Source organism: Tachysurus fulvidraco, chromosome 7, assembly GCF_022655615.1.
Source record: "Tachysurus fulvidraco isolate hzauxx_2018 chromosome 7, HZAU_PFXX_2.0, whole genome shotgun sequence".
Classification (NCBI taxonomy): domain Eukaryota; kingdom Metazoa; phylum Chordata; class Actinopteri; order Siluriformes; family Bagridae; genus Tachysurus; species Tachysurus fulvidraco.
The window spans coordinates 16,276,400-16,292,054 of record NC_062524.1 but is presented as its reverse complement, the minus strand read 5'-3'; the positions used below and the strand labels follow the sequence as shown (position 1 = coordinate 16,292,054).

General features: G+C 41.0%; 1 protein-coding gene and 1 long non-coding RNA gene across 2 annotated transcripts in view; one reads left to right on the top strand and one right to left on the bottom strand.

The window, feature by feature from the left end:
• Window positions 1-12,200, top strand: part of mtnr1aa (melatonin receptor 1A a) — a 29,348-nt gene extending 17,148 nt beyond the window's left edge. Inside the window, exon 2 of the mRNA XM_027134852.2 lies at window positions 10,145-12,200. Within this exon, the coding sequence (XP_026990653.1) occupies window positions 10,145-11,007 (863 nt within the window). The 3' untranslated portion in view covers window positions 11,008-12,200. The remainder of the gene's footprint in view (window positions 1-10,144) is intronic.
• Window positions 1-15,284, bottom strand: part of LOC125145078 — a 23,009-nt gene extending 7,725 nt beyond the window's left edge. Inside the window, exons 1-2 of the long non-coding RNA XR_007143394.1 lie at window positions 15,224-15,284; window positions 12,785-12,948 (exon numbers count right to left, since the gene is read on the bottom strand). This is a non-coding gene — a long non-coding RNA (uncharacterized LOC125145078). The remainder of the gene's footprint in view (window positions 1-12,784; window positions 12,949-15,223) is intronic.
• Between the last annotated feature and the right edge of the window lie 371 nt (window positions 15,285-15,655).

Here is a 15,655-nt window from a genome sequence, read left to right as displayed (position 1 = left end):
TCAGATTAGATTATTTGAGTTTCTTTAGTTTGGAAAGTAAAGTCCTAACCAACTATCTTAAACTATCCAAATGTAATAAGAAGAAGATCCTTGCAATTATCCCACATTATGATTCTCAGACAGTGTGATCGGTTTAGTGCGCGTTCCCACGCTCGCCTCGGGTTTTAAGTGCCTCACACGGACGCTTGCTTGTGGGCAAGTGGCTAGACTTTAATTGCATCTGCTGGACTTATGACAATAACTCTCTTCTGGACCTGTTATACAACGGAGAAAACCCCGATGCTGGGGGCGAAAAAGTTTTTTCTCAATATACTGCATCGGTGCCGAGAGCCAAAGCAAAACAAACCCAGTACTGGAGGAAGTATGCAAAGACCTAAAATCCTTCCTTTAACATGATATGTAACATGGTGCCCCTATCTGTGTCTGTATCTGGACTTAAACCTGAAGTGGGAGTGGTCTAGAAAAAATGGATATAACCCATACTACTAAGCCAGTAAAAACAATAGAACGATGTAGGAAATGTCCGTGTTGTGAAACATACTGTAGTGTGAGATTTCTGACCCTGATGGTTCCTCAACCTCAGCTACACCACTTCATTTCACAACTGCTCTCAATGTATGACGTGGGAAATATTTTCTAAAGTACCTGACATCATTGTGACCCTGACCAACCAGGCAGTTACTAAGGATGAGGCTATTACGATATATATTTATGCTATAGCGACCATATAGCGACCATCACACAGTCTAGCGGCTCGTTTTGACACCTTACTTCTTACAAAAGAAATCCTTCTGTACATCATGAACACCATCTACATTTACACTTTGTTGTGCTTTTAGAATTGTTTTACATAGAACTGGACAAAAAAGTATTTTTACACTAGCCTAATTTCCCACAAGATCCTGCCCACCCTGCCTTTATCTATCCTGCCCTCAAGCACGGGGCAGCATGATTCCTGCCCCTCTTTTAGCGTCACTCTGGTAAAGGAGGTAATGAAAACGTATAATTCATAGACTTAGAAACGTTTATGATTACATCAGCAGTTCTAAGGTAGTAATGTACAAAATCCTGGATTCAGTGATATACAATGACTTGTATATCTTTGGGGGTATTTAAGAGTCAGTGCAGCAGGAGGTGAGTCACAAGTGCAGAAGCTCCAAGCAGAAGTAAAACATGACAAATCAGGAAGACTAGTGGCATTGTGTCAGGAGACATCTCAGAGTCACTGTCTGGGCTGAACTCCTTTACTTAATCTACTCTGATTTACATCCTGGCCAGAGATTTTAAACCACTCGCAAACGTCTTGCTGTGGGCTGCCAGATCTTGCTTATTGCCACCAAAGCAGTAACACAGATTGAAAGCCAGAATCTCCAGGAAGCCATTTTTGTCCTGCTGAGAACCGAGTGGAGCCTACTTTCAACTGGCAGGGTGTGAGCTGTGTGGTGGCCAGTGGGCATGTATCCATCAGAGGTGACACACACACACACACACACACACACACACACACACACAGTGGCCTTTGATGGTGATTCCAGTGGGGCTTGACAATCTCCAGTTTTTGAAGGGAATGTGATTTTCCATATTCTTTTTAATCTCCTCCACACTGTGTTGGTTTGTGTGAGTTTCTTCTTCTGGAGACCTTGACAGTTCCATGACTACCTGACCACACACACACACACACACACACACACACACACACACACACACACACACACACACACACTTGAGATATTTTGGTCTGGAATCTTTCCACAGTATTCCTGGTAAGATCATATATTATCAGAGATAACCTTCCCATCCAACACCGGTGTCCAATTAACTTTAATCATATTTACTCTACTAGTGTTGAATGAAGTCACATCAAACCTGGAGGCAGGATAAGGCAGATTTCCTCGGCATAGTGTGAGCAATAAAGTTTGATAATTATATTACATGATAATTCCATGCGCATGTCTGCATTAAGGTCAAAGTGATTGTATTGGCTCAGTAGATACGTGTGTAGTAACTAAAGAGAGAGATGTGGAATAAGAAGATCTAAACCAGGGGTGTCAAACTCTGGCCCGCAGGCCAAATTTGGCCCGCAGTGTAATTATATTTGGCCCGCAAGATCATATCAAATGTGATAGCCGCATGTGCTACCTGCATGCTCCGCTAATACTACAAATCCCAGAATGCCTCGTCACTGTATTGACGCGTAGTCACGAACAGCATGCGCCCCTCATTCTCTGTTAACAACCATGCTACAGTCATATCGGGCAAGTTAATTCCACCCTCCATAAAAATAGCCAAATGAAAGATGGACAATAGGAGCTTTCAAGACAGGTGGGAGGCAGATTATCTGTTCACGAATATAAAGGACATCCTGTTTGTCTTGTGTGCTAACGGAGCTAAAGTGTCTGTAACGAAAGAATATAACATAAGAAGACACTATGAAACGAAACATTATGAGAAGTATAAGGACCTGGACGTTAAGCAGAAGCTCCAGGAGGCGGAGGAGATGCATAAAAGTCTGGTTTCCCGGCAGACTATGTTCATGAAAGCAAAATCAAAAAGTGAAGCTGCTGTAAAGGCTGTAAAGCTTTATTGTGGCAGCAGAGATTGCAAAATCTGCCTGGCCCTTTAATGAGGGAGAGTTTATCAAAAAGTGTATGGTCAAAGTTTGCGAAATGAACACCGCTGATGTGTCTTTTATTTCAAATTTAATTTCTTATTTGTTTGTAATACCAAGGTCTGGTTGTTCCAAATCCTGTATTTAAGCAAAACAAATGTTTGTTTCCATATATATAAGGTTGAACATTACATATTGTAATGTGTCTCTCTGTGTTTTGCCCTGTTTCTGTCTGCGGTCTTGCCCTGCTGTTAATTGTTTGCTCCGCCCACTCGTTTGTTATCATGGACACTCATTGAACTCATTCATTCCCTCTCGTTTGTTGTCATAGTTACACATTGTCTCTGCTTTGTCATTGGTTCCTGTCTGATATATATTCTCTGTTTGTTCACTTCCCTGTTGCTAGTTGTTGTATGTGTTTCTGTTTCCTGTTAGCCTGGTGTTCTGCCTAGTCTTGCCTGCCTGTCTGTTTTCCTGTTTCTTGTTTTTGTTTAATAAATGTTTCACTGCATTTGGATCCTCACTCGCCTTTGCCTCACTGTGACATATCAGTTGCAGTTAATTTTTCAATAAATATTCAGTTTGGCCTGTGACTTTGTCAGTTTTATATTTTGGCCCACTGTGAATTTGAGTTTGACACCCCTGATCTAAACGGTGCAGCAGAGAGTCTAAAGAGCACTAGAAATAACTAATAACTAATATGTTGTAGGAGGAGTTTTTAAACGTAAAATGGTGAGGAAACAATTCTCAACATTTCTAAAAAAAATTTGTACCAAAATTAGAAATTCATAAATCATTTGCAGAGTGTTCCACTGGGGTTATAGATCTGAATTTTTCTATTTCTGGAATTAGTCTTCTGTTAACAACTTTCAGGAGTCTTGCCCTTCTGAAGATAACTTCAGAACATTCTGACCATGGAGCTTAATGCAAAATTAAATAAACCATTCATTCATTCATTCATTCATTTTCTACAGCTTATCCGAACTTCTCGGGTCACGGGGAGCCTGTGCCTACCTCAGGCGTCATCGGGCATCAAGGCAGGATACACCCTGGATGGAGTGCCAACCCATCGCAGGGCACACACACACTTTCATTCACTCACACACTCGCACACTACGGAAAATTTTCCAGAAATGCCAATCAACCTACCATGATTGTCTTTGGACCGGGGGAGGAAACTGGAGTTCCCGGAGGAAACCCCCGAGGCACGGGGAGAACATGCAAACTCCACACACACAAGGTGGAGGCGGGAATCGAACCCCCAACCCTGGAGGGGTGAGGCAAACATGCTAACCACTAAACCACTGTGCCCCCCATAAATAAATCAATAAATCAATAAATAAATAAAAGGAAAGAAAAGAAAAAAAATCCACAGTTTTCTACTTGTCAAAATTACGTTTCGGAACGTTTCTAAATATGTTTTGACAGGTTTCTCAAAACTTCATGTTGTTATTTGTAAATTGTCAAATATACCTTTGAGAACATTTCCAGAGTTTTAGGACAATTTTATGATTCTGGAAAAAAATGTAACGCCAAATGTTTCCAAACTATTCTTCAGAGCTGCAGAACATTCCAACACAGCAGGACCTCCAGAAGTTCCAAGTCATAAACTATACATTATGGCAGAAATGTTCTACCAGTGGTTTTCTATAACTTTTCCAGGTACAGAAATTTCAAGATCCTGTAAGAATTATCCCCCCAAAAAATCTGATTTTCAAAAACACAATATTGCATATGGATTTTTTCCAGTGCTCAACCTTCCAGACAGAGTTCTAGATCCGATCTATTTTGGTAATCTCTTCTTTTGATTTTGTGCAGTGAGACAGGACGACCGCTGAAAGGACAAGGTTTGATATTACGGACGTGACAGTGATCGTGTAGTGAGTGCTATGCTACATTCACAGACGTATGTCACGTCTCAGGCAGTGTGTGTCTTCAACGCAGAGCTGTCAACTCCAATCCCAGCTGAATTCCTGCCATGCAACCTGACAAGGTGTGTGAGGTGTGTGTGTGTGAAAGCAGACGGTAATTTGTCTCTGCTTTGTCCAAGACTCCTGAAGTAATGACAACTGATTTTTTAAAGCACAAACTTGGGATTATATAATCATGTTTAGTGGGTTTATTATGTCCGTCCAAATTTTATAATAAATACGAGAAATATTTAAAGAAATATTCTATATTTAAAATAAAGAACTAGAGTTAGAGTGTAGAGTTGTGTTATATATTCTCTCTATAAAACTCTATTCTGCTCCAAGTCAAAGCATTTAAGCATTTGTCCCCTTGGTTTTCACACCAGCTCATAAGGTACAGTACTTAAGTCTGACTAATGACTGTATCTTGGGGACTTCATTGTATTCACTGTTGTCTCCATTAAATAACAGATTGCTGATGCTGATGAAGATTGCGGATGTCTACATGGATTCTGGGTCATGATCTGTGAACTAAATTAACTTAAGAAATTATTTTATTCATTTTCTCTCTCTTATCATGGTTTCAAATAAGATCAGGTTCAAAAAGACAAGTATGGATTTATTCTCTCTCTCTCTCTCTCTCTCTCTCTCTCTCTCTCTCTCTCCCTCACTCTCCCTCAACCCCCCCCCCCTCCCGGTCTACAGTCACTCATTCTAATCTTCAGACTTCTTAAGCCCAGTCAGTGAATAGGGAACAAAAAAAGGAGAGAGAGAGAGAGTGAAAGAGAGAGATAATCAATCCATATTTGTCTTTTTGAACCTGCTCTTATTTGAAACCATGATCACTCAACCAACAGATGACATAAATCAATCCTTCCGATATTAGCTGTGTTCTGATTTCTGGTTTATTGTCCAACCAGCACTTTAAGGCCATCATTCTGGAGCAGAGATTTGTTGAGATTTGAAATGAAGTTCAAGTGAAACTTGAGAGAAACTCCATCATTTTCTAGTTGTACTTGTTGCGATCGTAATTATTATTATACAAACACATTTACTGCTTCATTACTTGCAGTTATTTCTGTTAACTCTAATTCTTTTAATGCTGGAGCTCCACTTATCAGGTCGCCGTCGCGAGAACGAGCCACCACCGCTAGGAGGCGAGAGTGCATCAACTTCATTGTAACTTCATTGTAACTTTTAAGCATTAAATCCTCTAAATACATGGTTAAATTATATACTGTTTGAAAGCTTAGACTCTCAGGATTTTATTAAGCACACACAAAGCATAATATGATTTATAGCAGTCATAGTAATTGAACCATTTGATAGCCAACCGAAAGTAGGTGGCGCTAGTTCAATCTGTTTACTCACCTTTAAATGCTGGTCTTTAAATTTCCCTTTCTTCACATTGTCACTAATGTTAATGTATTTTCCAAAACAAATGCTTGTAAAAATCCCCAAGAGTCCAAGGAACTGGAATATGTAAGCCTTTTAATCCAACACGCTTTGCTCGCCTCACAAGAATTAAGTCTTTGACCGGAAGCTGTAAGCAGCGATTCACTTCCGTCCTTTGTTCAACTCCTACTTCTCATTGGAGGCTTACAAAACTTACAAAACGCGTCAGATTTGTAGTCGAGGGTCTAATGAATCAAACAAGCCCTCTCATTAGCCAACCAGTGCCTGTGGTGCAGAGATAGGCAGCTAAGAAGCCAATGAGGTCTCTCCATGCTATGTGGGTCACCCTCCCTTTGACTGACAATTGCTCCCTCCAGTAGCAATTTGATGTTTCGCGAGCATCTTAGCTCTTTAGCCAATAAGGAGACGATTCCAACGAGATGCAACATGATACATCTGGTGAGTTCGGGCTGTGCAATGAGCATGCGCATATTAATTTTTTTCAACTTTACAGCGCAATTCTCGAACTTTTCACACTCTCACGCCTCAGAGTGTCAGTTTACAGGCCTTTTTTCACAGCAGACTTCTAGGCAGAGGGGTTCTCTTTGTTATAGGACTTTTGAAGCATGCAGTCTTTTTATACAAAGTTATACAGTAAACAAATAAACAAGGAAAACCTGAACGGACGGACATGTCCGTAGAAAAATATTCATATAAAATCCATTTTTGAGTCTTTTGACTTCATTTTTTTTTTTGGTGAAAGCCAAGACATATGGCTATGACCCTCAGTTGTTGTTTACCTACCATCATTAAATACAGCAATGTATGTAATCAGTTTATCAGGTAAACAACTCAGACGGAAATAAAAATCCTCCATTCTAGCCTCTGTAACTCTGTGTCAGTAAGGCTTAGAATCACCCTGACACTTGTGGCAGAAACTAGAGACTCTCTTCTTTCCAATGAGACCAAGCTCTGTGTGTCAAAGTATATGGGAGCTGTACCACTTTTTAGGTGGGTATGTCATCTAGGCAAAAATCATGAAAATGGGGGGGCGACAGGTAAGGATTCGCTGAGAGCGAATCAACTTCAACTAGGAGGCGGAGCCGGTATCTGGGCCAGAAATTCTTAAAAGACTAAATGCTAAATTCTTAAATCATTAGCATGGCTTTATTGGTAAATGTTTATTATCAGTACATATCTATAATCATGCAAAACCCTTCCATCCTTTAAATAAATAATTTATTATTTTTTATTTCCCGACCAGAAAAATTGAAATTTGAAAACAAGCCATATTTATTGTATGGAAGTTAAAAACTACACGGATATTACACTGCTGTAAATCTACACGGATATTACATGGCTGTAAACACTCTAAGCTGGAGGGTGGAGTAGATTTCCAGGCTGAGAAATTGGAAATTATCCAGATAGATTATATAATGTTAAAGTTTACAGATTTTTAAGTGTATTTGATTTGTTCTAGTCAATAGACATTTTTAAACATTACATACCGCACCTTTAATGCATATTGTACAATATTTGTTTGAAAACACTGCACCATTTCTAGCCATAGTAGTGAGTTTTGTTGGGTTGGTTTAATTGGCATATATGACTATATATGACTATACACATATACACAGCGTGGAAACTGTACACATATATGTTCGCCTCAACCCTTGCCTGGCATCAGCGTGGTGAAAATGCCACCCATTTGTTACACACTGGACTTTTTCCACATGTTAACATACATCATCCCTAAGGGTTACATATAATGAGGAAGCAGCTTCCATGACCCTGTGAAATCTTGCTGGTAATTTCAGTGTCATGAATGCGCTAGTCACACCTAGCACATCTTCGCTAACCCGAGGGGATTCTTAAACTTGAGGTGATCTGTTCACACGTTACCACAGCAACCAGGTACAATCTGCTAGAGCACGCTACCTTTGTAGATCCTAGCTCACGCCTGCAAAGCTAATTGGAATCGGTGTTCCCTACTTAGCAACATCGTCAGAGACTTTTTCTACCTGAGGTAAAGCAGTGGCAGCTAAAACTCATTAAAAGCACCTAGATTTTTTTAAAAGTATTTGTCACATCCTACAAAGCTGTAGAACTGCATTCCTGCTAAACTGTCCCTGAGGAAATCCAAGTTTCTGAGAAGTCTGCCAGCAAAGTTGTGCACGTGTGTGTGCGTGTGTGTGGCTCTAAAAAATAAAAAGCCAATCCAGTTTGATTGACAGTTGGAAAACCTAAGCATAGCGTAGCATAGCTTGTAGCTGCCCAGGCCAAAGGAGTTTTTGTTTTCAAGGTTAGGGATGTTTCCTTTCTCTTCCTCTCACTTCCTTCCTTTTGTTTGAAGAAATACTTTCATGAACCTGTACATGTGAGGATTCACCATGGAGACGACCCTTGAGACCTCGGCTGTCAGCAACGATCGGGTCGGTGAGCTGTGAAAAAAGAAGCCCAGTGGAGAACCTCAGAGGATTCCAAACAAAGTTTCCTGATTAATGCTCTTTAGCTTGAAAACATTTGACGGTTTGACAGGAAACAAATCAGGTCAGAATGAGACAGGAAGATATTTTTAATTACTGGGTTTGATAAAGATACTGTATGCATGTCACAAATTCATGCATTTTTGAGCCTTTTTTTCAGTCATGAGCTTTTGTTTTCTTTTTGTTTAGATTGCCCTCTGTATTTGTTTTGGTCCCTGTCCTTGGTCCTGATCCTTTTACTGATTGTTTTCACCTGTTTCGTGCTCCACTCTAATTAGCTTGTCTGTTTCATCTCTCCTGCTCCTTCATCTTGTCGAAAATGATCGAGGATTCCACGTACGCACTTCTTGGTTTACCCCTTTTGCGTTCTCCTGCGCTCTGAACATGAAAATTGGTGAAAATAACACCATGATGACCATGATAAATATTACATTGATTTATCCACGCTTACATCCTACCTCGTATAAATGAATATGTAATCATTCATATAAAAATATGGTTATTTATGAAACACTTTACACAACCATGAAGATTTTTGGTGACAGTAACAGCTGCTGCTAATCCCTTGTGCAGGGACACATACCACTGGAGGATTGACTCCAGCGATTCCTAGTTAATACCAGCCAAAGTTATATCTTTGGATTTATGTCTGGAATTTGTGAGTGTCAGGAATGTGTGTGTGTGTGTGTGGGTTGTGCACCCAGGGGTGCTGCTCTGTTGCAGATAACAAATGACACACTGGAGCACTGCTGCAGAATTAGGTTTTAGCTTGTTACAGGAATGCATTGGGTGCATTAAAATGCCTGTGACCATCATGAAGAACGTCTATACGCAGTTTTGAAGACCATCACTCCCCTAACGAGATTCTGTCTAACCATGACCGAGGTGAGGAGAATTCTATGAAGAGTCAACCCACGGAAGGCTGCCGGATCAGACAACATTCCTGGCAGGGTGCTCTTAACACAACCACCATCATCCTCGTGCCAGAGAATTGTACAGTGTCCTGTCTCAATGACTAGCGTCCCGTTGCACTCACACTCATCGCAATGAAGTGCTTCATGAGGCTTATCATGAGGCACATCTAGACCCAGCTACCACCTTCACTGGATCACCTGCAGTTTGTGTATCATAGGAACCGCTCCATGGCCAAATGCTCTTGCTACGACCCTTCATCTGGCCTTCACCAACCCGAACAATAAAGATATATACTTGCAAATGCTCTTCATAGACTTCAGCATTTAACACAATCATCCCTCATAATCATTCCTGTATTATTGCACATATACAGTACTGTAATATACATTATTTACTATGGTCAGCACTGCTTTTGTGTATTGTCTTTTGTGTATTATCTTGTAATGTTTATTATGTCTGTTTGCACTGTGTTTTGTCTCGAACTGTTTGCACCAGGTTGCACAGATGCACTTTACAGTATGTGGCTAGGACTAACTGACTAAGTCTTTAGCTCTGTGTTGTTCTATGTAGCTCTGTCTTTGTTCTATGTAGCCCCATAGTCCTGGAAAAACATTGTCTTATTTCACTACATACTGTGTGAGCTATTAATGATACTTCTTGACTTGACTTGACTTCTTGATTTCTAAGATGCTGCACTTGGAGGCAGGTTTAAGTCCTTTGAAGCATCAAGTGTGTTTTTAAACTTGTGACTTTTAGATGAAGGAACATATAAGGATGTAGTGGTATACTAGATTACTAACATGCCTATTTTCGCTGTCTGTTTCTCCCAGGGAACATCTTTGTGGTGAGTCTGGCTGTCGCAGACCTGGTGGTTGCTCTGTACCCGTACCCACTGGTGCTGGGGGCCATCTTCGGGCAGGGTTGGCATGCGGGGGCGGCGCAGTGCCAGATCAGCGGCTTCCTGATGGGCGTCAGTGTCGTTGGCTCTATTTTCAACATTGCAGGCATCGCTGTAAACCGCTACTGCTACATTTGCCATAGTCTACGCTATGAACGGCTGTTCAGCGAGCGGAACTCAGCATGCTATGTGGCACTGATCTGGGCGCTGAGTGTGCTGGCTGTGGTGCCTAACGTGTTTGTAGGCTCGCTCCGCTACGATGATCGGGTCTACTCGTGCACGTTTGCACAATCGGCCAGCGCCGCATACACTCTCGCTGTCGTCTCCTTCCACTTCCTGTTGCCCATCCTGGTGGTGGCCTACTGCTACCTGCGCATATGGGTGTTAGTGATCCGTGCACGGAGACGCGCTAGGCCAGAGACTCGGCCGGGTGGAGTGACGCCGCAGGACGTCCGCAACTTCGTAACTATGTTCGCCGTATTTGTGCTTTTTGCCGTATGCTGGGCGCCGCTCAATGCCATCGGCCTGGCTGTGGCTGTAGCACCCGAGCGAGCCGTCCCTGAGTGGCTCTTCGTGGCCAGCTACTTCCTGGCGTACTTTAACAGCTGCCTCAATGCCATCGTCTATGGCGCACTCAACCAGAACTTCCGCCGTGAGTACAAGCGCATAATCTTGTCCCTCTGCACGGCGAGCGTGTTCTTTCCGGAAAACTCGAACGATGCGCAGGAGAGACTCCGAAGCAAACCGTCTCCACCACTGACCAACAACAACCAGGTCAAAGTGGACTCAGTGTGACCAGTGTGTGTGTGTGTGTGTGTGTGTGTGTGTGTGTGTGTGTGTGTGTGTGTGTGTGTGTGTGTGTGTGTGTGTGTAAATTCTTAAGCAAGGTGCTCTTACTATGAACCAAGAACAAAACAAGACAAAACACAGATTGATCAAAGAACAAATCTGTGGATTCTCATCCGTTTCTAACCTGCAGGGAAAATCTGCTGTGTTTTTATGATCTCACACTTATGCAGGTGTCCAGCAGATTATTTTATTGTGGGGAAGTTTTAAATGTTTTTTCTTTCAAAAATTAAATGTATGATGTGTAAAAAAATATCTGTATAAATCTACACATATTTATTTCTCCACAAGAGTCTCTGGACAGGAAACAGGTCGATTAAAAATGTCCTTTATGCATCGTATATGATATCATGTCTTAATTTTGTATTTTTAATTATTGCCTTTTTTTGTTTGTTTGTTTTGTATTTTCTTCAGTGCTGCTTTTATAATTCTCATTTCATTCATGGTTCGAGGAAATTGAAGGTATTCTGTAGTTTTGCTGTCGGTTTTTCAACATGTTCGGTACCGTCAATGTTGTTGATTGTGTTAATGACACATTGTTGATGAATATTAATTAAAAATTGTCAGGATGAACGGATCATAAAAAAAAAAACACAATGTTTTTTTTCTAGACTCCCGAAACTCTGCGGATAAAAGTACATTAATACCAGCAGAACTTTCCCCCTTCACCAAACGGATGAACAAAGTTTACTTCAACGTTTAATGTTTTTTATCTCACTGCACTTGTAGCTCTCTGCTCGGTGAGCAAAGCAATACGTCTGAAGCGCTGCTTACCCACAATCACCTGCAAGCGTCTTCTGAACACAAAATCTGTAAGAAACATGATTTCTGATCTTTCTGTTGTTTCGCCACTTACTCTGTCTTTCTTCCTCTGTGTGTGTGTGTCTTTCAACATTCAAACTTTCTCTCTCTCTGTCTCTCAGTCTCTCTGCCTGTCTCTCAGTCTCTCTGTCTGTCTCTCAGTCTGTCTGTCTCTCAGTCTCTCAGTCTCTCACTCTCTGTCTCTGTCTCTCTCTCTCTCTCTCCGTCTCTCTCTCTCCCTGTCTCTCTCTGTCTCTCTCTCTGTGTCTCTCTCTGTGTCTCTCTCTGTATGTGAATTGCAGGATGAAACAGCTTTTTGATCAGAGCCTCTTTCTGGCCCTCGGGAGCTGATGATATTGTCTCTACATTTATAAAAGCAATTAAATCAATAAAAACTCCAGACTTACAAACCGTGTGGAATTTCCACTTTTGTACAAACTTGACAACAAAAATAATAGTTTCACCTTAAAAATATTGTTAAAATCATTTGTCCGTGAGGAATCCCATCTTTGTGAGCACGTGCAGGAGAACGTGTGAGCTCTGCTCTCTATCGCCATCTCGTTATGTCGACCAGCCGCTTTGTTCATCAGCAGATTAAAGTGATAATTGTGGAGCGGTTCTAAGCAATTGGTTTAATCGCTGTTTTACAAAATTAAAATAAACTAAAGCCTATGCTGGGAGGCATGGCTGGATGAACACAGAAGTGCTGGGATAAAACTGCTCTGGCATCAAACTAGCCATCTAGCAAAAATTTTACAAGTGTAAAAAAATAAGTCTGTTTGCAGAGTTGCTGATTTTAAGGTTGAAAGTCAGATCAAGACGTTATTCAGACTTACTGGATCACTGAACGTTTACATTATTCTCTCTTTTAGAGCCTTACTGGTCATGTCCCAAATTGCATAAAAAATAAAGGAGTCCACTTTACCTAAAATGTGGAATGCTGGACACTTCATGATCTTCACACTTGCAGCTGAAGAGGAGCGGAGCTACGAGGCGATGATGATGGGATGTGAAGAAATTTCTTTAAAATGTTGGTTCTTTCTTTTACATCAATTCAGTACGCAGTAGTGAAAGGAAAACTCCCATGACCTGTGTGAAGGGAAAAAAGTTTCATAAGAAAATAAATATCAAGAATAAAGCTGCGTAGTGAACTATAAGTTCATTGAAGCGGGAGATTTTTGTCTGAGAATTTATTCACAAAATTTCTAAATGATATCAATAACGTTTCTCTACTTAGAAATCATTCAGCATGACCACAAAATGAACACTTTTCTCCTCTATACTGTCATTTCCCACAATAGTTTATTATATTCAACATTAAAATTTACACAATTTATTTCTTAAAAATCAGAAAACAAATTTTCCACAAAAAAAACAAAAAAATTTGATCAGAAAACCCTTTGAATGGTTAAAATTTTTAAATTAAAAATGAATAAATGGATGGTTGAAGCACATTGTTTGTCATCAGTGCTTGTTCTAATTAGCAGTAAATTTTTACAGTTAATCAATAAAGTGACTGGTTAGCATAAAGTCTAATTTAAGCACTCACACACACACACACACACACACACACACACACACACACACACACACACACACACACACACACACACACACGACTCGGTTAACCAATCAGTATTCCATCCAGCTTTTTTAAATAACATGCTTCAAATGAAGACCTTTCATTTACGATTGTAAATAATTATTTATTCATTCGTTTCCCAGGTGGGGGACGAGACGCAACTCCAATCTGTTTTCACACACAAACAGAGCGAAGCGATAATCCAATCAAGTGTATTCTTTATACAATTTTAGCTCCTGGTTTCCAAGGAATTCTCAGCTGTTTTCAGGAGACACACATAGCGAAGCCCTGATGTCGTCCATCTACAGTATCAACGTGGAAATTGTGTACGAGGCCATGCCGCCTGGTTCATTAGGAGCTTCTGACAGAGGTGAAGATGCTCGAAAGAGGAATGTGACATGGAGGTATTACCATGTTATCATTTGCTACATTCACACATGCAGCGTGTTGGGTCAAAGCGAAAAAGTGTTTGAGTTGGTGACAAGACAAAGTTGAGAACTTTATGCAAAGATATGCGAATATGGACTGACTTCATTCCGTATGATCTGATGCATACGTATATAAATGCTGGTGATTTTTTTTTATAAAAAAACCTCAAAATCTCCCACCTGAATGCTTCATTTGCAATGCTAGTTGCGTATCCGCCTGAGAAATGTTATTACTATGGCAACAGGAACACGTACTTGCGACTCAGTAATACGGACACTGGAGACTCAATAAAAGCGCTTTATGTGTGAACGCAGCTTTTGACAATCCATCATGAAGGACCCGATCTCGTGAAAAGACGTTTTAAATAAAACCCTTAAACACCCGACTACGCTTCAGATCTTTATTGTATAAAGAGTGACACGGAGGCGTCGTTGCCCGAGCAGCCGACAGTTTGTTCTGAGCTCCAATAACTGTCTGTTCGTCTACGAACGGAGGACGTCGAAAGAAAACTGAGGCTTTTTTTTTATATAGATTTCCTACAATGAGTGGTTTTGAATTATTTCAGGACATGATAAAGAATTAAATGCAGATGTTAAATAATGATTTAACTCTCTCTCTCTCTCTCTCTCTCTCTCTCTCTCTCTCTCTCTCTCTCTCTCTCTCTCTCTCTCTCAGCATCCACACATCTATACCACTGAGCACTTTCTAGTCAGAATGACATATAATTATTAGCATTAGTCGGCTGCAACAATTTGCTGCATGCTGAAAGGTTTTATCTGGACAAAAAATAAACCTGCGTCAAAACACGTTTAAATTGCGCTACAGCGTTTAAATTCAGATCTGCTGCGATCTGAAACGTAATGCAAGCAGAGACGTAAAATAGACGTCTTTTTTTCTTTAAAAATAACGTTCGAGGACTGAGGAATTACACAGCACATGAGCTGCTTTTCTTTAAAGGTGGGGTCTCCGATTTTTGAAATCCAATGTCGACATTTGAAATCACCGAAACAAACACGCCCCTAACCCAAATGGGTCCCACCCCTGTATTTATAGCTCCGCCACACATACATACGTAACCCAGGCAACTAATAGAAAGAAATTTGTCTTTATCATAGCTGAAGGGAAGAACAATAAGATTGCAGATAAACACTCTCTCACTCACTCATTTTCTACCGCTTTATCCGAACTTCTCGGGTCACGGGGAGCCTGTGCCTATCTCAGGCGTCATCGGGCATTGAGGCAGGATACACCCTGGATGGAGTGCCAACCCATCGCAGGGCACACACACACTCTCATTCACACACACACACACACACACTACGGACAATTTTCCAGAGATGCCAATCAACCTACCATGCATGTCTTTGGACCGGGGGAGGAAACCGGAGTACCCGGAGGAAACCCCCGAGGCACGGGGAGAACATGCAAACTCCACACACACAAGGCGGAGGCGGGATTCGAACCCCCAACCCTGGAGGTGTGAGGCAAACATGCTAACCACTAAGCCACCGTGCTCCCCTGCAAATAAACAAACAAGCAAAAATTACACACAAGCATAATCATGCAAAGGACGGCATATATTAGTTCTGTGTAACAAAGCAAACCCAACGTTACTCACCTATCAAGAAGGAAAAAAGCGCCTCGGCGTCTTAAGTAAAGTTGGCCGCATATTCACAGATTGGAGTTTCCCGAGTCAATAACTCCTGAGCTAAACGCTGTTATTACACAAAACACGGTTGTAGCTGCCTCTCTACATTACTACGATAGAAAAGAGGTGTTATTTGT